At 36.7% G+C, this 25962-nt stretch overlaps 1 protein-coding gene across 4 annotated transcripts in view; it reads right to left on the bottom strand.

The window, feature by feature from the left end:
• Window positions 1–25962, bottom strand: part of vps13a (vacuolar protein sorting 13 homolog A) — a 50675-nt gene that overhangs the window by 8103 nt on the left and 16610 nt on the right. The window contains exons 34-63 of one of the 4 annotated variants that reach the window (XM_052564081.1): window positions 25799–25946; window positions 25582–25723; window positions 24709–24830; window positions 24429–24598; window positions 23822–24045; window positions 23110–23438; window positions 19124–19477; window positions 17271–17372; window positions 17038–17190; window positions 16687–16945; window positions 15279–15439; window positions 14241–14344; window positions 13294–13579; window positions 10432–10842; window positions 10239–10343; window positions 9180–9326; window positions 8971–9102; window positions 8759–8892; window positions 7173–7259; window positions 6432–6561; window positions 6052–6281; window positions 5566–5719; window positions 4689–4835; window positions 4465–4546; window positions 4229–4298; window positions 4032–4146; window positions 2648–2761; window positions 1823–1968; window positions 950–1031; window positions 738–851 (exon numbers count right to left, since the gene is read on the bottom strand). In XM_052564081.1, coding sequence (XP_052420041.1) covers window positions 738–851; window positions 950–1031; window positions 1823–1968; window positions 2648–2761; window positions 4032–4146; window positions 4229–4298; window positions 4465–4546; window positions 4689–4835; window positions 5566–5719; window positions 6052–6281; window positions 6432–6561; window positions 7173–7259; window positions 8759–8892; window positions 8971–9102; window positions 9180–9326; window positions 10239–10343; window positions 10432–10842; window positions 13294–13579; window positions 14241–14344; window positions 15279–15439; window positions 16687–16945; window positions 17038–17190; window positions 17271–17372; window positions 19124–19477; window positions 23110–23438; window positions 23822–24045; window positions 24429–24598; window positions 24709–24830; window positions 25582–25723; window positions 25799–25946 — 4954 coding nt within the window. The remainder of the gene's footprint in view (window positions 1–737; window positions 852–949; window positions 1032–1822; window positions 1969–2647; window positions 2762–4031; window positions 4147–4228; window positions 4299–4464; window positions 4547–4688; window positions 4836–5565; window positions 5720–6051; window positions 6282–6431; window positions 6562–7172; window positions 7260–8758; window positions 8893–8970; window positions 9103–9179; window positions 9327–10238; window positions 10344–10431; window positions 10843–13293; window positions 13580–14240; window positions 14345–15278; window positions 15440–16686; window positions 16946–17037; window positions 17191–17270; window positions 17373–19123; window positions 19478–23109; window positions 23439–23821; window positions 24046–24428; window positions 24599–24708; window positions 24831–25581; window positions 25724–25798; window positions 25947–25962) is intronic. The other 3 variants (XM_052564082.1, XM_052564083.1, XM_052564084.1) reach the window with 3 other exon arrangements.

The following is a 25962-nucleotide window of genomic DNA, read 5'->3' as shown; positions in this document are numbered from 1 at the left end:
ATTTCAATTTTAGTTTGTACATGAAAAAAAAAAAGAAATGATGCTTTGGCAGCTAGCTAAAATAAAATGGATATTTTTAGTATTTTATCTATATTATTTTTCACTTAATATTTATTTTATTTCAAGTACCTAACATGTTTTAATTTTAGTCAACTATAATGACATTTACACAACAATAACTAGTAATAAATAATTACAGTTGTGTTCAATAAAAGAACATATGGAAGACCGTTTCTGCCACTGAATAAAAAAAATAAATAAATAAATAAAACAAGGTAATCATGACTTTTTATCTCACATTTCTATCTCAGAATTGCGAGTTTATATCTTACAATTCTGACTTTATAACACGCAATTGTGAGTTATATAGTCAAAATTGCGAGATATAAAGTCGCAATTCTGAGTTTTTTTCTCACAATTGCGAGTTTATATCTCACAATACTGACCTTCTTTTTTTCTCAGAATTCCGAGTTTTAAAGTAAATAATGAGAGAAAAAAAAAAAAACTCAGAATTGTTTATATCATGCAATTCTGAGAAAAAAAAAAAAAAAAGAGTCATAACTGTGAGATAAAAAAGACGGAATTACCTTGTTTTGTGTTTTATTTAGTGGTGAAAACGGGCTTCCACAGAAGAACAAGTAATTTGTGTCAGTAACAAATTTATTTTTGAAAACTGTCAGATTAGAGGGCCACATATTCTTTTCTTATCAATCCTATCAAAAGAGTTGAAGCTTCACCTGATAAGGCTCATAAAAGAAGGCCTCGACGCCTTCAGACAGACCGCGGATCAGTCCGAATGGATTCCCGAGGACATCTAAACCCAAAACCAGAACATACATCTGCTTGATAGCCTGAAACAAACAGCACACAAGCACAGACAGATGAATGTATATGTGTAAAACACACTGAAATCAGCAGTAGAAGGTGAATGTCAAAGGTCAAAGGTCACCTGTTTGGAATAATGGCGGATGACCTCCGACTGCAGCTGCTGAGTGGTGCGGAACTGGAACGTCAGCTCAAAAAACGCAAGTCTGGCGAATGACAGGACACTAATGTAAGGGTTTCCAATAAAACAGATTTCTAGGTAATAAATATACAATTCAACATCACATAAGAGACTTTGTATGTACTGTATGCAGTGGGATACTACTCATTATAATGTGTGCATACTGTACACCGTATATAATTTAGGAATATCCACTAAACCTACTATTTTCACCAAAATGAGAAATACAGAATCAGACCACACTACACTCAATTTGATCTTGCTTTTCTTATTTTACAAACATGCACGACCAACAAAAGTAACCACATTCATTTCTGAAAAGATAACTGGATAGAACATGAGGCTATGTGATAATTTGACAAGCCATTTATTATTACACCCTACATATTGCAGGGGTTCATTGTTTCATTTACATTTTTATAATGAATTAAGCAGCTCATCGTTATTAGCATTAATACTAAAACCAACTAAATTAACTAAAAGAATGAAAATGTTATCTAAAATAAAGCTATCTAAAATTACTAGGTGGAAATAAATAACCAAAACGACAATGTAAAATTAAATGTATAATTATATGCATAACATAATGCATGTCTAATTTTGAATCCTTATTTCTTATGCACAGTTTTGCTCCCTTGACATACAAGTTCTAGCTTGTTTTGGTCTTTCCACTAGAGGGCAGTTTGACAGCACAAAAACTGAAGTGAGGAGTGTGTTTTGTTGACAGCTTCTAACCACATGTGAACCCAATGTGTGAAGTGAGGGTTCAGACTGGAACTACAGATTTCCTGCCGCAGTGAGAGAGTGTGTAATTACTTGAAGAGGACGTCCTGAGCGTCAGTGAGTGTTGCTCCAATGCTCTTCAGCAGGAGGTGGAGAGACTGAACGGGAATGACCTCTGTCTCGCGCTCTTTCTTATTCCCGTCTTCACCACCGGTGCTCAGAGAGAAACTCAAGTGAAGCTGCCCCACAGAAACACAGTTACACAGTATATGTATACACAGTATATGCCTTTTTCTTTCAGACGAATCAACACACATTTTCCTGGCTCTTTAAAGCTCTATCATTGCAGTGGGTGGGTGTTTCTGTTCAACAGTCCAAAACACGTCAAATAAAGTGCATGCATCCATAATAAAATGTGCTCTGGGGCTCTGAATACGAAAAATATCCATATTTCAACGGTAATAAACAATAAAGGTTCTTCACTAATCACACAACGCTGACGTCCGACATCATCCACTGGAACGGCTTCAGCTTTTCACAGTTAGATGAAGTGAGAGACGTGATTATAACATTTTAAATATGGAATTTTTTCTTATAAAAATGCATCAGTTCCCTTCAGGAGGCCCTTATTCCCCACCCGGATCCTTGTGAGACACTTGTTATTATGGATGCACACACTTTATTTGATGCCTTGTGGACTGATGATAAAAAGCACCTGCCCATGCTATGATTGAGCTTAGAAGTGCCAGAACCATTTTTTATATAAATCCGATTGGATTCGTCTGAATGAAGAAAGTCATACTCTGTACACCTAGGATGCCTTGACGGCGACTACTTTTTGGGTGAGTTAACCCTTTAAGCTTTTATTTCTGTGCTTGTGTGGTTACAGTGAATTGGACCGAGGTTTTGGTAACTGACCTTGATGGGTGAGATGTGGAAGTACTCGTACAGGCTGATGGGTGACGTGTCTGTCGCTGAACTGTGATTCAACTCAGTCTTCAGGTACTCAATGTCCTTCTCAAACAACTCCACCTACAGTACAACACCACACACATCTCTTCAAATGTCTCTTATGCTCACACAGGCTGCATTTATTTGGGACGGGGTGACATTTAACAGGTTAAAGCATCATTACTCCAGTCATCAGTGTCACGTGATCCTTCAGAAATCATTGTGATATGTCGCCTTGAAATAGAAACTTCAAAAGAACAGCATTTGTAGTCATGGTGAATGTTAATGGTTAACTAATGAGATTGTAAAGTGATACCTATGGATCTTTATAGTTTTTCTGCACTTTAATCTGTGCAAAACTTTTAACTTTATATATTTTTCTTTATTGTTTTATTTTATTTAAATGTTCAGTTATTTTTGTTATTAGAAAAATTTTTTTTTTAACTAAATTTCAATATCGTGATAATACCGTTTACCGTGATAAAAGCATGAGCAATTAATCGCAACAGGAGAACTTGATACCGCCATATCCCTAATCCCAACACTATGTGTGAATGTTATAATAATTTATTAATAGAGCTGTTGTAAGGAAATTATTATTATCATCATTATTACTGACTTACTTTTTTTATTGTATTTTATAGAACACCAGTAAAATTTACAATTCTATAATTTATACATGTCAGTGGAGTTGTTGCTTTTTCTCTGCTTTTATTTTGGCAGAAACCTGCAGGAAGATCTCTGTGCTTTTTTTTTGACAACAGCAGATTAATAAATGATTCTCATGACGAATTTGGGAGGATGTTTGTCGCCCATATCACACATATCACACATTGTCATATGCCTTTAAAAAATGTCATAAAAATGTTACTGAGCAACTTTTTTTACTCGTCTTACAAAAGCCAAAAGATCCTATGAATGAACAACACTGAGTGGATAATACTCTCCCAAATAATAATAGTGCAGTTAGCGGGTAATAAATGTTGCCAACATATGTATAGGCAAAATGCTACTATGAAATGGTAAGTGGTTTATTTTAGCCTTACAACTTTCACACATAGCTAACTTTGTGTCTTCTTCACTAACAGTAAAAAACTTCCACACCAGCGACATGTTTGCATGCGGCTTTGACGTCAACATTGCGGCTGTGCTTGCACTCACAACCAGATGTAGACAGATCAGCTCAAAATCAGAAAGATGTGAGACTGATCAGCCGATCGATCGGTGCATCTCTACTGAGAAGTATCAATAGACGAGAGTATGGAGTTGCCGGCACATACAGAAGAATCAGTGACTGGTAGCTTTCACAGATGGCTGTGCAGATCTTAGGGCTGTGGGAGCATTACTGTACCTCCTGTTCAGAAGTGACAGCACTGGCGTTCTCAGCAGCGAAGAGCTCAAGTATGGCATACAGGAACCCTAGATCTATCCGCAGGTCCATCTCCTGAATCAACACTTTAAAATACCTGCAGAGCAGAAAAGAAGCATGTTTTGCAGTTTCTTTAAAAGCAAGAGGTGAAATGAAATTGTATTAAGGAGGAAACATACTTGATGCGAAGAATGTCTGAATGTCCGGCTGCTCTGGTGATGATGCTGACATCAGCGAGTGGTTTGGGCTCTGAAATAATAAGAAAATGCCAGACTGGTTAGACACAAATAAATACAATAATATAGAAATAAATAAAAGAAAAATAAATAAAAGAAGATCGAATTAAATAAAATAAAGCAATTATTTTTGCATTGGCTTTTAAATGAATAGGCCTCAAGGCCGTGGATCGACTGACCTGAGTCCATGCTGACTGATTTGGGAGGTTTGATGGGGTAGAACACAAATGGGAAGATGGCTCCAGGCAACTGATTTTGGATCTGAGGAGTAAACAGGGGCATGTTCATGTTCACTGACCATAATAACTGCATCAATTATTGAATTGTGCTGATCTATGCTCTGTGGACGCTCTGGTTTTATAATGTGTCTGAAGCTGGATTGGTTCATTGGGGTGAAGCAGACCTGAATCCTGTTGATCTGGACTCTGTAGGTCTTCTGGCGGGTGGAGACACTGTACTCCACCTTCAGTGCTGGCAGGAAGTTCCTCCTGAGCGGCGCGTCAAACGGCTGCATTATCCTCATGTCCACCCCGTTAGCAGCAAACAACACCTGATGAACATTCAGCACAGCCAGAGACGGATTAAAACAGAAAGAACCTTCTCTGAATAACCTCGGTCCTTGTTGCAGCCCATTTTATTCAGCAACGTGGGGAAGAGAAAGGTTGTGGGTTCGAGTCTCTTTTAATACTGTTATGCAAAAGGTATTTTATCTAAAAAGTAAAAATGCAATTGCAATTTGAAGCAGGTTCAAGCACATTATACAAAATGTAAACACTTTGCAAACCTTGAAAATACTACATTGAAATTAAGCATTTCAAGCACCCATACAAACCCCGAAAAAGGCCTCTAACACAAGCTGTTTTCTTTTTAATTATTATATAATAAAAAAAAAACCTTGCTAAGTGTACTGCGTTAAGCTGAGTCTTGTTATAGCACTTGTATATCATTGCTCTTTTGGTTGCTTCCATTCTCCTCATTTGTAAGTCGCTTTGGATAAAAGCATCTGCTAAATGCCTAAATATAAATGTGAGATGTGAGGGGGTGGGAGCACCAGCTCATTTGCATTTAAAGGGACAAAGACAAATAAAAGGGGCGTTTTGGCTCATACCCTAAAAGTGGCAACTTAAACAAGTTTAAAAATTATCTGTGGGGTATTTTGAGCTAAAACTTCACCTACTGTACACACTCTGGGGACATCAGAGACATATTTTGCATCTTGTAAAAAACGGCATGATAAGGTCCCCTTTTAGAGCTGTGAACTGGTTCATGTAAGCACTAACCTGGTAGTCGTTCTCTATGTCAATGACGATGCTGTCAACTGGCCCGCTCTCCATATAATCTCTGTAGCGCTGCTCCAACATCGTCGCCTCTTTACCACTCAAAACCTTCCACCGGCTGCGCTTCTTGGGCTTGGTTTCCCACACCACATCAGAACTGACCGACACACACAAATTTAATTCATTTGATCTATTTCAGTAAGCAAAATATGAAGAGTTTATTTGCAAAAACAGATTACTTAAATCGTGTTTTTTTTATGTTTTAGTGTATTAGTTATTTTTTAACCTAATCAAAATAACCCAACTGCAGTTTAACTGAGATTAACTGGAATGCTCAATGAAAAAAGCTGAGTAATCCGTTTTGGCAAATAAACTCTTCATATATTCTAAGTTGAAGTGGATGCTAATATAGCTAACTTTCTTGTTGTGAAAAGGCCTTAAACGTGCATAACACTTTTTTGACGTATGCCACCATGACCCCAGCAGTACCTGGTGATGCCAATGAAGGCCACTTCCTGGCTGTTGGTGTTGTTGACCAGTGAAATGCCCATGTTCTGTAACGAGATGCAGGTTTCCTGTTCAGCCAGCTCCATTTTCTCGTTATCGTAAATCTTCTTGAAGACTCGCAGCTCGGTGGTGAAAAGCACCACACGCTGGAGGCCTTCATAAAACGAGATAACAAACAATTTCCCCTCCTTGTTCACATCCAATAACTGGTCCTATAGAACAAAAAAAACACAGAGTCAAACGAGCATCACGTTGCACATCTTCAATGACGAGTGAGGTTTAGTTATCACATTTAACTGAATGCAATTTATCACAATTACATGTTGTGTTTTCAATCACCAGATCTGATTTTTATTTCTAACCTCTTCACTCTTGAGCTCTCCTTTGTATTTGGCCCATTTCCAGCTCAGTATCCTTGAGCCGGTGGGCTCGGCCCAGGTGTAGTACACCGCCTGACCTGGAGCCAGATCATCCATTTCTGCCTGAGAGCTGCTAGAATAAAACCAGCAGTTCAGACTTGCTAAAGAATATATAACATCCTCACAAAACATCCAACAACTGCAACAAACTTCAACCAATTCTGCACAACAATGCAGAAATTATAAGCATATAGTATTAACAAAATAATATCTGAGAATAATTTACACTTGATATAAAGCACAAGCAGTTAACTTCCCTTTAACAGCAGCCAAAGTCACAATAACTAAGTGTCCAATGAGAGAAAAAAGAACCTGTATCTCATCAGTTCCACTGAGACACAAGAGAATACAGTACATTTCATTTGTTAGGAAGTGGAAATGAAAGCAGCTGTAAGCACAGAATCAGGAAGCAAGTACAGTAGTTTTGTCCACAAGGTGCAAAACATCCTGCAAAATCATCACCGAGAAGAGAAAGATTCACTTCAGACGGCAACCTTAAGCTGTGGAAGGAAAATGAGTTAAAGACCATAATAACTGTACTCATGTTTTTCCCCAAAGTGTTTTGGAAGGGGTCTAGCAGCTCCCCTTCACCAAATCCCACGTTAGCTTGCAAGGAGAAGAAAGAAATACTGTTTCATGCATCTCAACCAACATCACTTTGTTTGTCAGTGTGAAAGTGTGTACCAGAGGGATTCAGTCTCTTCACAGACTGATAAAGAGAGATCCAATCTCTCATCCCGAAGCCAAGTAGAAGCTTTCCGCTTACTGGTGCTACAAAGAAAGAAGGATACAACAAAAATGCAACTAAATAAAACACTCTAGTAACATAAATACAAAAAAAAGCAGAGAAGAATTAAAAAAAGAAACATTTTGGTTTTCTAGCTGCTCCCATCTACTGCAAAAGCATTTTTAACTTGTTTGACAAATGCATAAAGAAAATGTATAAAGCATAATGCATAAAGCAAAATTTTGATTGGTTAACTATATAAAACTTATTTTTATATATATATATTTTAAAGAACAAATTAAATAAATGTTTACTTATTTGCCCATTTCTGAAGTGATTTATTTACATTTTTATTTTTGAATTAAAACACTTTGTGTTATTTTTAGAAGCAACATTCCTAATCTACTATAACAGTGAACATCAAGCTTAAAATAATATAGTGTGAGATTTATTATTTAATGACAATAATTATAATAATAATTATATTTTCCTATAATATTAAAGATATTTTGATATTAACTTTTTGTACTACTTGTTTAAATAACATTTTCAGTGGCCCAACCAAAAAAGTTAAATTAAAATTAAATTAAAGCAGGGGTTTACACTAACTTTTTTTGCACTTGTTGCACTGGTGCACCTAACTTTTTTTCACAAATGTTAGTTGCATCCAAATCTTTGACCGCATCGCATTTTACACCACAGTTTTACCAAGTTCACTTTTCTTTTTTTTTTTAAATCGCTGTCCATTTAGGCAATATTGACTTGTAGCCTAAATGATTAACTAACAATTTAACTATTTTTTCAGAAAAATTCATTATATTTTGCCTGATGCTTCAAAGACTATGACAAATCAATCAGTTTGAACCCCAAACTACCAACGATAACTATTTTGATACATCTAATTCAGAAGAATTTACAATCACAATGTCCAATTCCTCAATAAAAACTAAATCCTTGCAAGACATATAAATGTACCGTATATGGGGCCGTTCACTTATCGCGCCTAAAAACGGGTGGAAAACGCTAGGCGCGCCGCTTTTTCCTTCTTTCCAAAGCGCTCGGACAGTTGCGCTCCTGAGGCGCCTGCCTTTGCTAAGCAACCATGATGTGCTCTCTCCATGAAGATGCCGAAATTTCAGCAAAGGATAAATGGATTTGCAGCACTAAAAATCGCTCGCAGTAGCTCTGCTACAAAATTTATTTCAGAATGGCAATCCATATACAACTGTGGTCAGCTTCCTTCATCTTGGCTGAGTTTTCAACGTTGTTACGGAAAAGGATGAAGCTGATTGTTTAGTTTTTGTCACATGACCCGCGGTGCGCTTGCATTCTGAAAAGTTGAGATGTTTTTAACTCGATGCGGTGCGGACGCGCCTGGAAAAACGCGCGCGCCTACATTGGAAATAACGAACTTGCGCGCGCAAAAGACGCGATATGTGAACGGCCCCTAAGATCAACAAGGCCAAAGACCACAGCTGTTTCTCATTGTTTCTTTATAAAGTTTGATCTTAGATCACAGATCTCATGTGTCTGTCCTTCTCACCTCTGGTGGTAATGTAGCGTCTCATCTTTAGTGTGGTTGATGAGGAGGAATGGAGCGGCACCATCGTGGTAATCAGAGAAGCGGATCACGGCAGAATGTTCTGTCAGATTCACATCCACAATAATACCACCCAACTACAAACAACAGGAGACAAGAAGAGGATCAATCGAGGGAGAGTGTGCTTGCAGTCTGTGTAGGAAACATGAACTCACGGTTTTGTCCAGATGCAGCAGGAGGCAGTTCTCTGGCTGGTGGAAGAAAAATGCCCGTGGTGAGGATTGACTGCCCTCCACTTTGACTCGGAGTTTCTTTGAGTCTTTTTCTGGCCAGAATGGAACAGCAGCCTAAGAAACAGATGGATAAATCTCAGCATTCAGAGAAGGAACATTTCTCCTGGTCCAGTTGGGTTGAGTTTCCTGACCTGTCCGGGTCGGGCCTCTGTCCACTGATCCAGACCTTCCTCACAGACTCGGATTATGTGCTTGGTTCTGTTCACCAGCATGTAGAAGGGCAGGAACGTCACCAACCGCGTCAAACTGAAACTGGTTGCATCTATCTTCACTCCCACCTAACAGCAAACCGATCAACACTTAACAAATATTCAATTCAAGTGGCATTCGAAATCCTTTTTTAATTTTGTAATCAGACATATTGAATGCCAAAAAAAATTCAATAAAAGAGGATGGTACTTGATTTTATCCATCAGTAATTTGATTTGATGGGACTGTTAAAGTGTTCATCAATCTAATGTTGATTTATTATGATTTACTATTAGTATTCAGTATTATGTACTTTTATAGTTTTAATTCATATTTTTAATTGTATATTTTCAGTTTTCATTTTAATCTTAGTTTAGTTTTAATAATTCTGATGTGCTTTTGATATTTTAATTCGTTTTTGCATTTTGTAATTCCTATTTAGGTGTCATATGTTATTATTTCAGATTTAATTGCAGTAATTTTAAACTTAAACATTTCAACTTTTTTAATATCAAAATTGTAACATTTTATTTCAGTGTAATTTCAGTTAATGATGTTAGTGGTTTAGGTTTGTGTGTGTGTGTGTGTGTGTTTATATATATATATATATATATATATATATATACATATATATATATATATATATATATATATATATTATTATTATTATTATTATTATTATTATTATTATTATTATTATTATCAGTTTAATAAAAGTACATTTTAAAAGAAATAAACAATATAAAAGTAAAAAAAAAAAGAATATTGGATCTTTTAGCTCAAAGACATTGATTCCATTCCTACAGATCTCATAATGAATGTAGTAAATTTCACCCATTAAATTTTTTAAAAGTTGTCAATTTCCTCTATATACTTTCTTTGAGAAAAACGAACCAGAAATGAGATCACGAACAAGTACCAAGAAGGTAAGTCAATTCAATTTTGATTTTCTTTTGATTAAATGTATTAAAATCTGAAGGTTGTAATGAAAGAACGGTCACCATGTAATCCTTCTGCTTCCCTTTGCACTTGACATCACCATAACTCCCAACAGTGTCGATGGAGAAATCATCTGACAATTCACTCTCTGAAATCATCAAGCGAATCTGTAAACAACAAAGCCAGAATGAAAAGTTAGAAACTTGATCAATAAAACAGCTGAAAGTTTACAACATGCTTGATGTTCTTCCGAACCTTGTTGTTCTGCAGAAAGTTGCGTGGCTTGAAAGAGAACAGGAGGGGCATGTCGTAGTCCTTTGCATGTTTGCGATGAAGATCATCTGCCTTGTACTGCAGCAGTCTGCCCGTCTTATTCACCATCCAGTACGGGGAGTGGACGGCCACCACCAGCTGACCCTCCTCCTTCTTAACATGGACAGCGATGTCCAGATCCGGCTTGGCCTCCATCTCCTCGTCCACTCGCAGCGAGCGGAATTTGATGAAGCTGATCTCTTCACAGTCGCTGCACAGACTGTACTTGGACTCCCAGTCCTGCTGCATGTATCCCAGCAGCTTCAGCTCCAGAATGGAGAAATCCATGATCGCCGTGTGGATCTGGGAGGAGTGGCCTGCTTTCAGTTCAGAAGAGGGGACATCTCCATTGCCCTGTAAACAAAACAAATTTAATACCTGTTACATCCCTGAAAGTAGTGTTGTCAAAAGACCTTCGGTACCAAGTCGGTACAAAAAAAATGAAAATGTGGCGGTACCAGGTTTCTTTAAGTAGCGGTGGTACAGAGCACCCGGTCAACACGGTTCTTCACGCATACAGCGCTATAATTTCCGCGGACGGAATCTCAAAATCCAGTCATGAAAATAATACTTACATTTTAATATGGACAGTCACTGAATTTGTCAAAGTTAGCATAAATTAATCAAATCAAATCTCCATATGGACCAGTATCTGTAAATGTTAAGCTGCAAAAGTTGGTTGAAATATGAATCCTGCATGTTCTGCGCGTCTCTGTGTAAATGAATGAATGGCAGAGACATGTGGGTTTGTTTATTACATAGACTGAAGCATGACGCTTGCAGTAATGAGGACGTAAATACATAAACAACATCACCAGATTTGTTCTGAGTCAAGCATTTTACCGTTTCATTTGAGTAAAACCCGTGTCAAAATAAAAGTTCCCCCCATTTTTACATAAAGGCATTGTGCTAGAAATATTGTGATACTGCTACTACTGTTGAAAAAATGCATAAAACAATTTTTTTAAGAAATAATATGACACAATATTTCTTCCATGTTTTAATTTTACCAAAAAATTAAATGTTTAAATTTCATTAATTTAAAGACTAATTAAATTTGGGTGAAACTTGTTTACTGTTTCTCATAATTATATTACTTGTAGAAAAACTTTAAAACACAAGATAAATAGTTTTTTTTTTTTTTTTAGAATATTTTTGTGTTTTGCTTTGGTACTGAAATTGGTACTGAGAAGAACCGTGGATTTTCACTGGTATCGGTACCGAATACTGAAATTTTGGTACCATGACAACACTACCTGAAAATACGCAAAACAACATCATATTCTATAGAAACTCAAAGCAAACTTCGACTGGGGAGGAATTTACAACAGCAGCTATTTCATAATAAAGTCAGCAGAAAAATGCATCACCTGTCCAAAAATTACAGCTTTAAAAAAAATAAAACGAAATACTATCACAGTCTTTTTTATAGCTAGCCGTCACACTTGGAACTGACATCAAATTAACAGATTTTTTTTTTAATTTCATTACTTTAGTGTTTATATTTTAAATAATGTTGATGGAGATTTACATTTGTGAGTTAAAAGTGGCTTTCAAAATAACCATATAATTTACCATTTAAAAAATTATAATTTGCTAAATAATTGTTAAAATGACTGTTAAAGTGATTATAATTATTCAGGGTGCACTAACATTAAAATTTATGTTTAATACTCATTGAGCTGATGTTTTGATTCATGTTATGGCTGATAACCTATAAATCTACATGATTATAATTCTATATCATTTTGTATGAATCAATAAAAAAAATTAGAATACCTGCATCTGAAATGAAAATGCAATTTTACGAATATTTGTTAGATTTATTTTTTATAGCCTAAATGTCATGTTTTAATTAAAAGAATGTTTATAGAAAAGAGATCAAAGCACCCCAGATGTACATTGACAATTTTATTTAGTGCCTTTTAAAATATCTAAATAATTTAATTAAAGGGGCAGTGACATGGAATGTCAATGATTGTTTGTTTTTTACGTTCCTTGAGGTTAATTTATAAATGTTAACAAAGTTTTTTTGCACAAAAACAAATAATTATTTTCAGCCTTTTTAAGGGGCGTGTCCTTTAAGACTTCTCAGTAACTGGCCACTGCTATGCTTGGCTTATGTCATTACGTAGAAAATAGTATCAATGCCCCCTCGCTATTGTACGTGTGTTTTGACAACATTAACAAAATAAAAAAGTCATTTCCAGAAAACGCATTATTAAATCATGTACTTACGGATTGTGACGTAGCTATGGCTGTGCAAAAAATCTAATGCGATTTTCATGCGCATCTCATCAGTAAAGGCGCTCCTGTGATTAGTAGTATATCTCCAGCAGCATCAGGGTTTCCAGGTTTTCAAAACAAAGCCTGCCCAGCTACTTCTAAAAAAGGGTCCAAAAATAGTCCAAAACTAGCCAAAACGCATTTCTAGGGGGTTCCCTGATAAAAAATTGCATTATGGGGGATACCAAGTATGCGGTTGTTTTTAACGCCTGCGGGTTGAATGCATTGTATTTTAACGTCCGGAATGAAACGCGATTGGGCCAGTTTTAAAAAGCAATTGGCAAGTTTTGTTTTGAAAACCTGGCAACCCTGATCTGAACGCACGTGCTGGAAGTATACTACTAATCACAGGAGCGCCTTTACTGACGAGAAGCGCATGAAAATCGCAGTCGATTTTTTGCACAGCCCTAGACACAGCTGAAGTCAGATATAGTAGGCTATGATAACTCTAAAAGATAATAACTGCACCAGTTCAAACCACACATATCTGGCTCAGTGAAGAGGCACTTAAAGGTGTACCTTTATCTTGAAGGTGATGGGGTATGGCAGGAGGTTACGGAGGAGAACAGTGGGCCACAGGTGCAGAATGATGGGCTTGTCAAAATCCTCCTCAGTGCTGTGTGACATTAAAGCGTCTGGGACAGGAACCATGTTGACCTTCAGCATCTGGGCACTATCTCCATGATGATGGCAGGTTTTCACCACACACTCTCCAGGTTTCTGATTCACCTCAGTGTAAGTGAAACCCTCGGAGTGGTCGTACTGCTCCTCGCCTTCGGTTACAGGCTGCAGGCTCAGTTCAGCTCTGAGAAAGAATCAAACCAGAATCGAAAATGAAATTTATATTTAAGGGACATACTGTATGCAGGATGAAATAATGGATTCGGCTCAATACAAGCTATAATATAATTAATATTTTAGCTTTTAATGGGTATTTTTCATCCCAACTTTCACCCTTATATTTAAACACGCTTATCTGTCTCAAACTTAAAACTATAGCATAAATTAAATATTAATGAACAATGTTATTTTAAAAAATATATTAAATAATATTAAATGCTAAAATAACATTTAGGCATCACATTATAATATAGAGCATGAACAACTTATTTTGAGAATTGTTGTTTTTAAAGAAAAACCTAAGGTTAGATATGGCAGAATTAATATAAATGTTTAAATGGGGGAAATGAGCATGTATATGTGAATATCCAATATCGGCTAATTTGTATCCAATGAAAACCAATAAATTAAGGATAACCAATATGGTACTATTACAGTGGACATCCCTCATAATTATAAAACATAATAACTGTGACAAGCATTTATTATTCTAACTGGATTAAAGGTATATTCTCGAGAAAGAACTCTTAAAATGTTTGCTTTCTAAGTAAATTTATTTATTATACTCTAGACAAAAATACTGATTTAGAAGGAGTGTATGTTTGTGAAAGTATGCTGTAACAGACCTGTAGGAACCCAGAGGCACACAGAACTCCTCTGTAGGCAAAGAGATGCCCAGACACTCAGATCCCTCATAAACACGGAAAGCCACCGAAAAGTGATTGATGATCTAGAACATAAATACAAAACAATAGTTTCATCCACAACCAGTCTGTCAACAATAAATACAATAAAACAATAAAAGTGCAGTGTAAAAATGTGTGTAGGCTTAAAGGTACAATTTGTAAGATATTTGCAGTAAAATATCCAAAAACCACTAGGCTAGTGTTATATATTTTGTCTAGCAGATTACTAACAATATCTCTAATGTTTTCAACTACTTGTAAATCATGAGAAAATTCCCATTCTAAACAGTGACATGGGGCAGTGCAGTCGCCTGTCAATGATGTTAGTTCTTCTTCTTTTTAGTTTTATGGCAGATTACAACCATGGCTTATCAGGTGCATGCCGCCACCTACTGTATCGGAGTATGTAGCAGGGATATGAATCTAATGACATTAGTTACCATTTGTTACCGCCTTTACTGACGTAGAAACCACATGACAAAAGTGCGTGGACAAATGCGGAAGTAGCTTCGTGACAAACTTCAACTAGAAAGAGATGCCGATCTCGCTTGTGTTTTACTCGACAGGTGAGTTGTATTGATTCATATATTTACAGATAACATATGCTATTATAACGATCAACAAGGTTAGTATTATGGGGCATACACGCCAAACGCGGGTGATCGCGTCTGATCACGTCTTTGCATTGACTTTCTATGTAATCTACTCCACAAATTGTTGAACTCGCGTTAAAACCTTGATTTATGTTTCCATCTGATTTGATGGCCGTCAGCGGTTGAGTAGAAGACAACAAAGCCCATCATTCCACGCTCCTTCTTAGCGTCATCAAACCACGCGATTGTTATTGTTTTGATAGTGCGCCCTCTAGTGGCAGGTCCTACAACCTCTACCTTTAATGAGGAGTCTAAAGTGAAGGGTCTGCTGTATATGTGTGTGTTTGTGTGTGTGTGTGTGTGCATAGGTTTTAAATATATGCACCTGGAAAGGAGAGCGAATCTTGACATATTTGCTTCCCTCGACGGTGTAAATCTGACAGACAAAGAAGCGTGTGACACCAGAGTCATGGTGCATGACGCTGTACATGTCCCGTCCTGTTTTGATTAGTGGAATCACACTTGCAGTAGTGTGGCCAGCTGGAGCTGGAAAAGAGAAAAAAAGAAAAAAATAGCTTTTATCTTGCAATTTTGCAGAATCCAACTATAAAATGAATAAAATATGCTGTTTTAAATTAATTTCAAGTCATTTGAAAATAGATGCCTACGGTATGTTGTGCACACTCTGAAAAATAAACATTTGTTATTAGCATCTATGGTTCAACGAAGAACCTTTAACATTGATGGATTTTTTCCATTCCACAAAAGGTTTTTTATAGTGAACAAAGTTCTTTAGATTATCAAAAAGTAAAAAAAAAAAACAAAAAAAACAACAACACTGTTTCTTTTAAGACCTGTTCACTTTGGGAACCCAAAAATGGTTCTTCTATTGCATTACTGTGAAAACCACCTTTTGGAAAGATTATTTTTAAGAGTGTGCAAGTAATTTTGTGATTCATAAAGGTCAAGTATACAGTATAGGCCATGGATTTTTTATTAGGGATGTAATGATTCACCCAAGTCATGATTTGTTTAGATTCATGATTTTTTGTTTTTCAAAATGAGATTTAAGACAAATTATAAATGAAATGTGTTCATTTATTGCTGCACGTTTCTTTGTGAAATTGAAATAACACATAATATACTAATCTATATAACACTTGCATATTATTGCTCTTTTGTTGTCTATTGTCCTTACTTGCAAAATCGCTTTGGATAAAAGCTTCTGCTAAATGTAAATAACAAAAAGAAATTTAAATTTTAAAACAAGGCTTTGTCTGTGCTTTCCATTTAAAATGAGAGGCAACCACTGGATTTTAATCATGATCCAGACAAAGATGCTGCATACATACTGTACAACATACGCAGTTTTGAATCTAAATTAGATTGTATCATTTCGAATTTGAAGCCAAAACAAAAAGATCTGACTTCAGTTTTGTGAAACTGTATATAAAAACTATCTGCATGAAACAGAAACATCAGACGAGCTGAACGAGATGCAGATTCACTCTCTACCAGCAGGTGGAGCTTGCTTTCCTTGGTTTCTGCTGTAAACAAAGCAGTGCTGCATTTATGAACTTTAATATGCATTATACAGATGCAAGATAAAAAGAAAAATGACCATCTAAACTTTTCTAAATACAGTAAGTTCCCCTCATACATACATTCATATAAACTCCTTGCCCTAACTGAATCGCTATATGTTTAGCATCTAAACCAATTTGAATTGATACATATTTGATTTGATTTTCAACCGGCTCAGGGTTAATCGTTACATCCCTAGTGAGTCTTACTGGGCTGTATGTAGTTTTTGGCACTGAGGCTTGTCATGGCTGAGAACTGGTCACTGGACTCAGCAGTGAGGGTGTAGTCCATATTCAGGCTCTCTCCATGCTGGAGCTCCACCACTCGATTTTTGGACTCTTTACCGATGGGTCTAAACACTTCACTGTGCAACACTGATACTGGCAAACCCAAATTATTCTTCACCACAAACGGAGCCTGGTCTGTTTGAAAGCACTCAGCGGTCTGCTTCGTGGCCTCTGCAAAAGCCTGCAAACCAAACAGAAGAAACCACTCGTCTGTAACACCTGTCAGAGAATGACCCTTTTTAACCATCTCAACAACACATCTCAATCTCTTACCGTTCCTAGATTGCTGAGCATGTGGAGGCCACACTTGGAGAGGGTGACGTTGAGCTGGTCTTTACTGGTGAAGCTGATGACCGTTTTATAGTCAGGCACACTACCGTCCACCTCATCAGATACTCCAGAATATGATACTGGCTTCTTCTTCATCTGTAGACATTACATTATTTGTTTTTTGAACTCATGAAAAGTTCTGTCAATAACAGGTTAGGCATGAAATGAAAGACAACCTTCATTGCTAGAGTCCATGGTCTGAAGCCATCTTTTTCCTCATCGTCCAGCGGCTCCAAAAGTGGTTCCCATACACCCATCATCTCATTATAATAGTTCACCTACAGGAAACAAACAACTTGTTACAGGGTACAAAATCAAATTTGTTAATGTTACATTTCACAGTTTTTTCAGCATCTCATGGCATGAGTTCTTTTAAATTGGTGCACAGGTTAAAAGTTAAAGTTGCAAGACTAGCAAAGTAGTTAAAATTTTTCTGACACTATTAATAACAATAATTATTATTATATTTATTAGGCGGCCTATTATAATCCGTCTATCAAACTGCCCAGCCATTTCACTTCAGCACTGCATTTTACACACACACACACACACACACACACAAACACACACAAACACACACACCGCAAGCGCAAAATAGGATTAGAGCCTATATAGCCTTTTATTGCACTTTAACAAGTAATCTGAATGGCCTATATGTGCAATATTTTAAATGAGCCCTCACCAGCTGAGTTTAATGCCACATCTCATACTTGTTTCTGTTGCGGTGCGTTGGTCTCGTCATAAGGCGCTCAGTCCGGAGCGCTGTATGACTGATGCAGCAATTAATTTCACCTTCTTCCAAATATATTAACTTACCTGTTTTGAACACTTTATATATAACGTGTTCATTTATGTCCAATAATAGTGTTAAACTGTTGGACTTTAAATTAAATCTAGAATCGATTACTGTTGACTGATTTTGCAGAACATTTAGACTGAAAACTTCCGTGCGCAGATGCGGCAAATCTGTCACAGGACGCCTCGATATGACGCTGTCACAGGATACACGATTGCGTCCGGCCATATATGAACTAGCTGTTTTAAATACAGTATTTGTATATTCAACGTTAGTTTATCAGTATCTTTGAATTATATGTTTTGATTATTGGTGATTCCATAGGCTCTGTAAAACACCAAACAGTTATGTTATGACAAAAGCAAAGAGTCTCTCTCTTGCTCCACCCATGCACGATAATATTGTGTATTGTCTATCTCACGGTCTGAAGATATGACGATATTTCCCAAAACTAATGTACAGGCCTGGGGCGGTGTCAGTGCATTAACTGCATTAAAATATTTTAATTGCGTTTTTTTTAGAACTAATTAAGTTAACCCGTTAAAACAAACAGCCCTAATAATACTATTTAGTTAAATTACAGGCTTTGCAATTTGATAAATTACATTAAGCCATATCAAAACTCTGGTTTTATTTTGATTGATCATTGAGCCCTAGCCAGGAGTTCATGATTATTCATGTCATTCATAATGGATAATGGATTCAAATAATCATTCATAAGCAACTTTGGATAAGCATTTCTCAAATGCATAAATGTAAATCAATCATGATATCTCTCAGAATAGTTTTGGTATGTTAATGTACTATATATGACAAGTTAATATATTTGGTCTTTTTTTGCACTAGCACTGCTACACACAGCTGATGTAGAGCAAGCATGGACTTGCTACTGCCAATAGATACTCAGACTGCTGTAAGCATGTAAAATATGCTGCTGCACAAATATGCATACATAAATCCAGTAGCAGATCTAGACAGGTGGTTCTGGGGGAGGTGGAGGGTTTCAGAGGAACTCAAATAGACACAGCAGGACAAGTTTGCAGTCCAAACTGAGCTAGATTATTTAAATGCTGAGCTAGCAATCTCATCAGTTGCAGAATGCTAGCAATGAGCTAATGCTATGTAATAAATGAAGTGATTGCCAGCAGACTGCATATAAAGGGCATATCAGCCCGCACTATCTAAAGTTTCATGATCTTGATCCGTATACAATGCATTACAATATTCTCTTACCTCCAGGTCCAGGTGACAGTGCAGGTTAATGAGAGTACTCCAGTTTTTCACGTCTCCCTTGAACGAGGCTTTGGCCAGCAGCATGGGCACAGTACGATGGCCCACACCGGCCTCCAACGTCAGGCAGATGGACTGGATGTTCATTTTCAGAGACTCTCCATGAGGAACGAGTGGAATGACAGACCGGGTGACTTTCTCTTCTTCCTCCTCCAGGAACCAGAGCTTTAGGTCTCGCAGGTTGCGACGATCCCACAGATCCTGGGGCATAGGACTCTCCAGCTCCTCAGGGGTCTCGGCTGCAGGGCTCAGCGCTGACTGAATGGTGATAACTGTGTTTATGATGATGGGAGACACCTTAGGGAACAGGAAGAGAGTAGATTTTATCAATGATATTACACCCTTTTACTGACCCTCAGAATTTAAAGAGCCAGTAAGAGGAAAATTCTAAGCTTCCTATCACTGTTTATAAGTCCTGTACAACATGTTTAAATCCCTCCGAGGTTAAAAAACATTGTCATTTTGTCAAAATATCATTTTAAAATTACCTCAATTCTCAGAGATCCCCAAACGGTTCGCGCAAAGCTGTTCAAAAGATTCAGTTTCCTTAAACCCCACCTTTCGGTAGCATACTGTGTTCTGATTGGTCAACTAACATAGTCAGTTTTGATTGGTTGTTCCGCACACAACTTCATGGTAAACAATGCGTTAGCATCTTTTTGGGGTGAATTATGTCTTATTCCTTTCACCGCGAAGCAAACAGTAAAATAAAAAACTTGAACAGTCTCGCTGCTTTTTCTTCTGTGTGGGTGTATTCAAGCCGCGCTTCAGTTTGAATCTGAATAGTGCGTTCAGCGCGGGGGCGTGGTCACATTAGATATAATGAAGGGAGACGTGAAAAACGGACAACAGCATTGCGTTGTTTTCAATTGGATTACTTTATCACAGAATATCTGTTTTCTGCAGCACTTGTTTAGTTTTAAAGAAGACATGTCAAGCTTTCTATAGATATCTCTCTCATGTCTCTTCGTTGAGTATTCACGGAGTTACACTTCATTTTAATGACGTGTTTGTACTGACGATCAGCGCAGACAGGCTGCAGACAGCACACATACTGATAAGACGCTCGGGAGAAAACAAACACATAACTTCATAAACATATTTCGCGTTGTGATTCGGAAATGCTTGTTGGTCCAAATAAAGTTGGAAATGAACCCCTCATGTATGGCCAAACGCTTTGAAAATCCCGCCTTGAACTCACCGAGATTAGAAAAGTCATCAGTGAAATGTTGTGAACACAACAAAAGCCATTGATTCTTCTGATCTTCCATCTTTGGCAGTGAAAATAAAACAAACGGTCTCCTCGACATGATGCTCTCACACCAATCAGAGCGTCTGTGAGGGGGTGGGGCAGGTCAGAGTTTTGTTTCTCTCAAGACGGTAGGCGGAGATTATTATGCAAAGTGTTCCTAGTGACGTACATAGAGATGGGTAAAAGATTTGAAATCTATTAACGACTCGTTTCAGCGATTCAGAGTCGACTCCTTACTTTAGAAGCCAATAACTTTATAAATCGTGTACTTTTCGGTTTAATTATCATACACTGTAATACAGGTAATTTTTGATTTCCCATCTGTGTGGCTCTTTAAAAAAAAAAACAGGTTTGTTGCTATTCCTTTAAAGGGTTAGTTCACCCAAAAATGTGATTTCTGTCTTTAATTACTCACTCTCATGTCGTTACAAACCCGTAAGACCTTCGTTCGTCTTCAGAGCACAAACTAAGATATTTTTGATGGAATCTGAGAGCTTTCTGATCCTCCATAGACAGCAAGGATATTACAAAAATATCAAGGACAATTATGTTATAATTTTTTCTTTGTACCCAAAAAGTATTCTCGTAGCTTCAAATCACTGTTGAACCTCTGATGTCACATGGATTATTTTAACAAAGTCCTTGCTGCATTTCTGGACATTGATCGCGTAAGGACCCTTGCTGTCTATGCAGGGTCAGAGAGCTCTCAGATTCCTTTAAAATATCTTAATTTACAATCTGAAGATGAATGAAGGTCTTACAGGTTTTGAACGAAATGAGGGTGAGTAATTAACCCTCTGAAGTCGATTAACGGTTATACGCGTTAGGAGCCATTTTCTCCTGATAACCCCTAAAAGAACCTAAATTACACTTTCAGTTTTGATCGTACAGATAAGAGCAATACATCAATCGAATCTGTAACGGGGTCTACTTTTTTTTGTATACAGACATAACAACAACAAAACTTTGTGCATTTATAAAATAAAGATAACAAACAAGGTGTGCTGTCTGCAACCTTTGTCTGCGCTGATCTTCATTTACAAACACGTCATTAAAATGAACTGTAACTCAGTGAATACTCAATGAAGAGACATGAGAGAGATATCTATAGAAAGCCTGACATGTCTACTTTAAACTAAACAAGTGTTGCCGAAAACAAATATTCTGTGATAAATTAATCCATATGAAAACAATGCGATGTCCGTTTTTCACGTCTCCCTTCATTATCTTCTAATGTGACCACGCCCCCGCACTGAACGCGCTATTCAGATTCGAATGTTTCAAACTGAAGCGCACGGATTGAAGACGCCCACACAACTGAAGACAACACAGCGAGACTGTTCAAGTTTTTCAATTTTACTGTTTGCTTCCTGATGAGAGGAATAAAACAATTCACCCCAAAAATATGTGATGTGGATTACCTCAGGATTGGAGATTTCCTCAGAAAAAAAGAATGAAGCACTTTATTCAGCGGAGATCATAAACACGAGTAAGTCTCTTTTTATTTATTTATATACTTGTACTAGTTTTTTTACATAACGTGTAAACATTTTACTAGTTAGACTTTTTCCAAAGACTTTTTCCAAACTATAATTCCTGACTAAATGTATAATCAAGTGAAATATTATTAAGTTTCAATAACAATATACAATACAAAAGCTTGATGTAAATAATATAAATATAACAAATGTAACACAATGCTGTTCTTTCAATTTATCCCCCCCCCTAAAAAACCTGTAAAAAATATTCTCTGCTCTTTTCAACATTAGTAATAATAATAATAATAATAATAATAATAATAATAATAATAATGATGATAATTATTTTTTGTAGAAAATAAGATCGTTAAAAGGATTTCTGAAGGATTGTGTGACTGGATGCAAAAAAATTAGTTTGAAAGTCAGCTTTGTTTGTTCCTAATAAACTGTTTAACTGCACTCCCAAGTGGATATTGAATTATGCTGTGGGATAATTAAATATATTCTAAATAAACTACAAACATAAAATTATATAGATTTATTTTGTCCTCACATTCTTTCTTGAAACTCTTCTCCCTCAGTGGCACAGCTGACTAAATGGCTCATTATGCGGCTCATTATGCAGCTCATTATGCAGGGCTTTGTCTTCTCAGGTGTAAATCACAATGATATTCATGATAGTTGACACCTACTCACATATGACTTTTACCAACAAAAAGTGTCTTAAAAAATTTAAATCAATATATTGGTTTCTGTGAATGAGTAAACAAGATGATTTTCACATAATTTAGAAAGAAAAATTCCAGGCTTCAAGCTCCAGGTCTCAAAATCCCGGGAACCAATGTTCTGTATGTGTTTTTTTTGCCTTATTCAAGTGATTTAACATTTTTAGTTTTTCACTAACCATGCATAACATTTTTTTTTCTCAAAAACACAATCATGTACATGCATGCATTTCACATATTATTATAGCCCAGTTTGTGCTGATTACAGTGAGATTAGCGTTAGCCATTTAGATGTGTATAAGCAAGTGAAAAAAGCACAAATGTCAGGGCATGACAAAACTTCTCCAGGCCCCAAAAATACCCTTAGACTCGAGAGGGTTAATGACAGAATTTTCATTTTTGGGTGAACTATCCCTTTAAGTCTCTACGAATTCAAAATATGAAATTATCACAATTTCAGATGTTTAGCCTCACCTTGAGCGTGAGCGAGCTGATGGACAGATTGATGGCCTGAGGCTCGGTAGGCGACTGGTTGCTTTGGAAGTACACCTGACAGGGTTGAAGCACCGTCGTCACATTGTGCTCCCGCTTCTCTCGCAGGAGAGGACATGCCACCACCTTCAGGTCTGAAATGGCAGCAGTCATTGACTGACCGCTGGGCTCGTTCTTCATCACCAGCTCACACTGCGTCGTCATAACGAGAGCCGGAGCTTCAGCACGTGTAAGGTCGGCCACGAAAACGATCTCAGGATTCTTTACCACAATGTTCATCTCAGTTTTGGCAACCACTGGCACAGCAACCGCTAGCAAAGGAAAGACACAATTGATTCACCATTGATCGAATTTTCTATCATTTATAACACAATGCTTCCCTGCCATTGACATTTTCCAGCATTTCATGTTTTCACTATTATGCCGTATGGGGGCACTATTATTTGTCTTTCACATCTCGAATTATAATCACCGGTTCAAAGCGTTGTTTTTATCAAGTATTGTTAAAAAGATTGTATGAAGCTAGACCAACATGTTTGCTTTGTTGTTTTTTTCTGATCTTTTGTTTGAAATATTGTCTGTTCAAATATTCAAACAACAAAATAATCAAAATTGCTAAATTTGACATCTTTAGTCTAATAATCTTGAAGAAGATCTGTCTTTATCAAGGTAGTAATGAAGTGCGGTCACTAACCTGGGTCTTTAGATGAACTAACAGGTTTGTTGTTTTTAGGGGGACCAGAGAAGCCATCTGCCAAAGCTTTAAGAAAGACATCAGCTACTGTGAGCAGGAACTCCATGCTGGCACACAGATAGAGGTCCTGAACCAGGGTGTCCAGCACGGTGCCGTCCCGGCCTTGTCTATAACTGACGTCTACCATCACATCCCCTTCCCTGGCCTGACGCATCGCCATCATCCTAAACCAGCATTAAATTAGGGTTAACAGTTAATGACATTTAGTGACTGAATAACTAACTTTGTTTACCATAAGGAAGCAAATAAGAATTTTTTATAGTCAATTAATCAGCTGGATCTTTCTTTGATTAATCAGTTTATTGAATATCAAATATGTACTTTGTGCAAAAAAGTTTTAAGATACAAATGTTACAATATTAATGATTTCAGATAAAGATGTTCTTCATGCACAGAGCGAAATAACTGATGATTTTTGATTTATCGATTAGTTGTTAAAGCTATGTACTGTAGGAAAAACGACTCTAATGTCAGTTGTACAGGGCAGGAAGGAAATTTGTACACATTAAACATGAATTAAAACAAACTGGAGTGTGTCGAGTTTTACCTGGATGTGATCATTTTCACCCTCTGTCTCTTGTCATCCAGCAGACAGTTTGTAAGTTTGAGGGAGGCTTTCATGGAGCTGTCAGAGAACATGTGCACAGCGGTGGAGATGGTGCCCAGTGTGAACTCTGCCAACTTCAAACTCTCATCACGGGAGTCTGATAACTGGATCTGTACACAAACAGATTGCTAAAACTGAACCAGAATGCTACAAATGTAAACCTGGTTTCACATGTAATCATTACACTCTGATCTACACTAAACTGAGTGTATTATGTCACCTCGTTGTTTGGGCTGTACAGGACCAGTGTCATGGAGTCAAACTTGAAGTCCAGTTTCAGAGTGTTCTTTAGTTTGCCTGTTTTCTGGCCCTCCACCACTGCTGCGGTCACAACAGTGTTCCCTACAACACACACACACACACACACAAATACTGTTTATGCACAAAAAACCCAAAAACATTTTAGTTGTTTATTAATTTTTTTAACCAGATGTACTCCAAGACATCCAAATCCTGAATTGGGAAATGTGTTTATATTAATAAAATATATGAGTAATTTGTGCTAATTATTACAAAAAAGGTCTTAAAATTATGCAACTTCTGACTAATATTTTAAATCATTCACAATTATTGTATACATTTTAGAGAGTGATGATTTTTTTGTAAATGCATTTACATATTATATTACAGATTGAATCTTTGGTTAAAATGTAAAATAATAACAAACATTTTAAATGATACATTATACAGTATATACATATTTTATGTACATACATCTCATGATAATGAGCAAACAATGTTATACAGTGTTTTTTTTTTTAAATAAACATGCAAAATAAGGTTAAAATTCGGTGAAATTTTAATGTGTAAGGCTTAATTGTACAGTATATCGAAAGTAAGGCTATCATTAAAACCATTATTAGATTGAATTGTATTTTAAAATGTCATTAAATATTATTTTACATAATGTCATAGCAACTTCATATTTATAACAAAAAAGATTATTTACATCAGTTTATGTAGAATGATGCTAAATTCATGCTTAAACAGCAGGATATCCAAAGACACACAGAAAGTACACAAAAAGCATGCTTGATGCATTAATAATCAATAGAACTTCATTTTTGAATCTGTATTTGTGTGTAATTTATACCTCCAGAACTCTGAGAATCCTTGGTAGAAGTCATGTCTCCTTTATCAGAGCTGGATGGAGCTGGAGGAGCTTCAGAAGTCTCAGACAGATTCTCACTTAGAGTCTTCAGCACTATAGTTAGGTCCTCCTGACTCAAGATTAGCTGCAAAAAATGCACATTAATGTTATCTCCTACACCTGAAGTCTGACATAGAAACAAACACAAATATGCACTTACACTCATGGGTTTGAGGTGTGCATTAATCTGGATGTCAGGTATGCTGTGATACCAGGTGGCAGAAAGATTGCGTTTGATTGACAGGTCCATGTTGACTGGTTTGAGTAACTGAATCTCACTCCTAAACTGTCCATCAGTAAATGTGGTCCTGGGATAATAAAGAC

Source organism: Carassius gibelio, chromosome B8 (assembly GCF_023724105.1).
Source record: "Carassius gibelio isolate Cgi1373 ecotype wild population from Czech Republic chromosome B8, carGib1.2-hapl.c, whole genome shotgun sequence".
Classification (NCBI taxonomy): domain Eukaryota; kingdom Metazoa; phylum Chordata; class Actinopteri; order Cypriniformes; family Cyprinidae; genus Carassius; species Carassius gibelio.
Note: the sequence above shows the minus strand (reverse complement) of the source record. Positions and strands in the feature narration are given on the sequence as shown.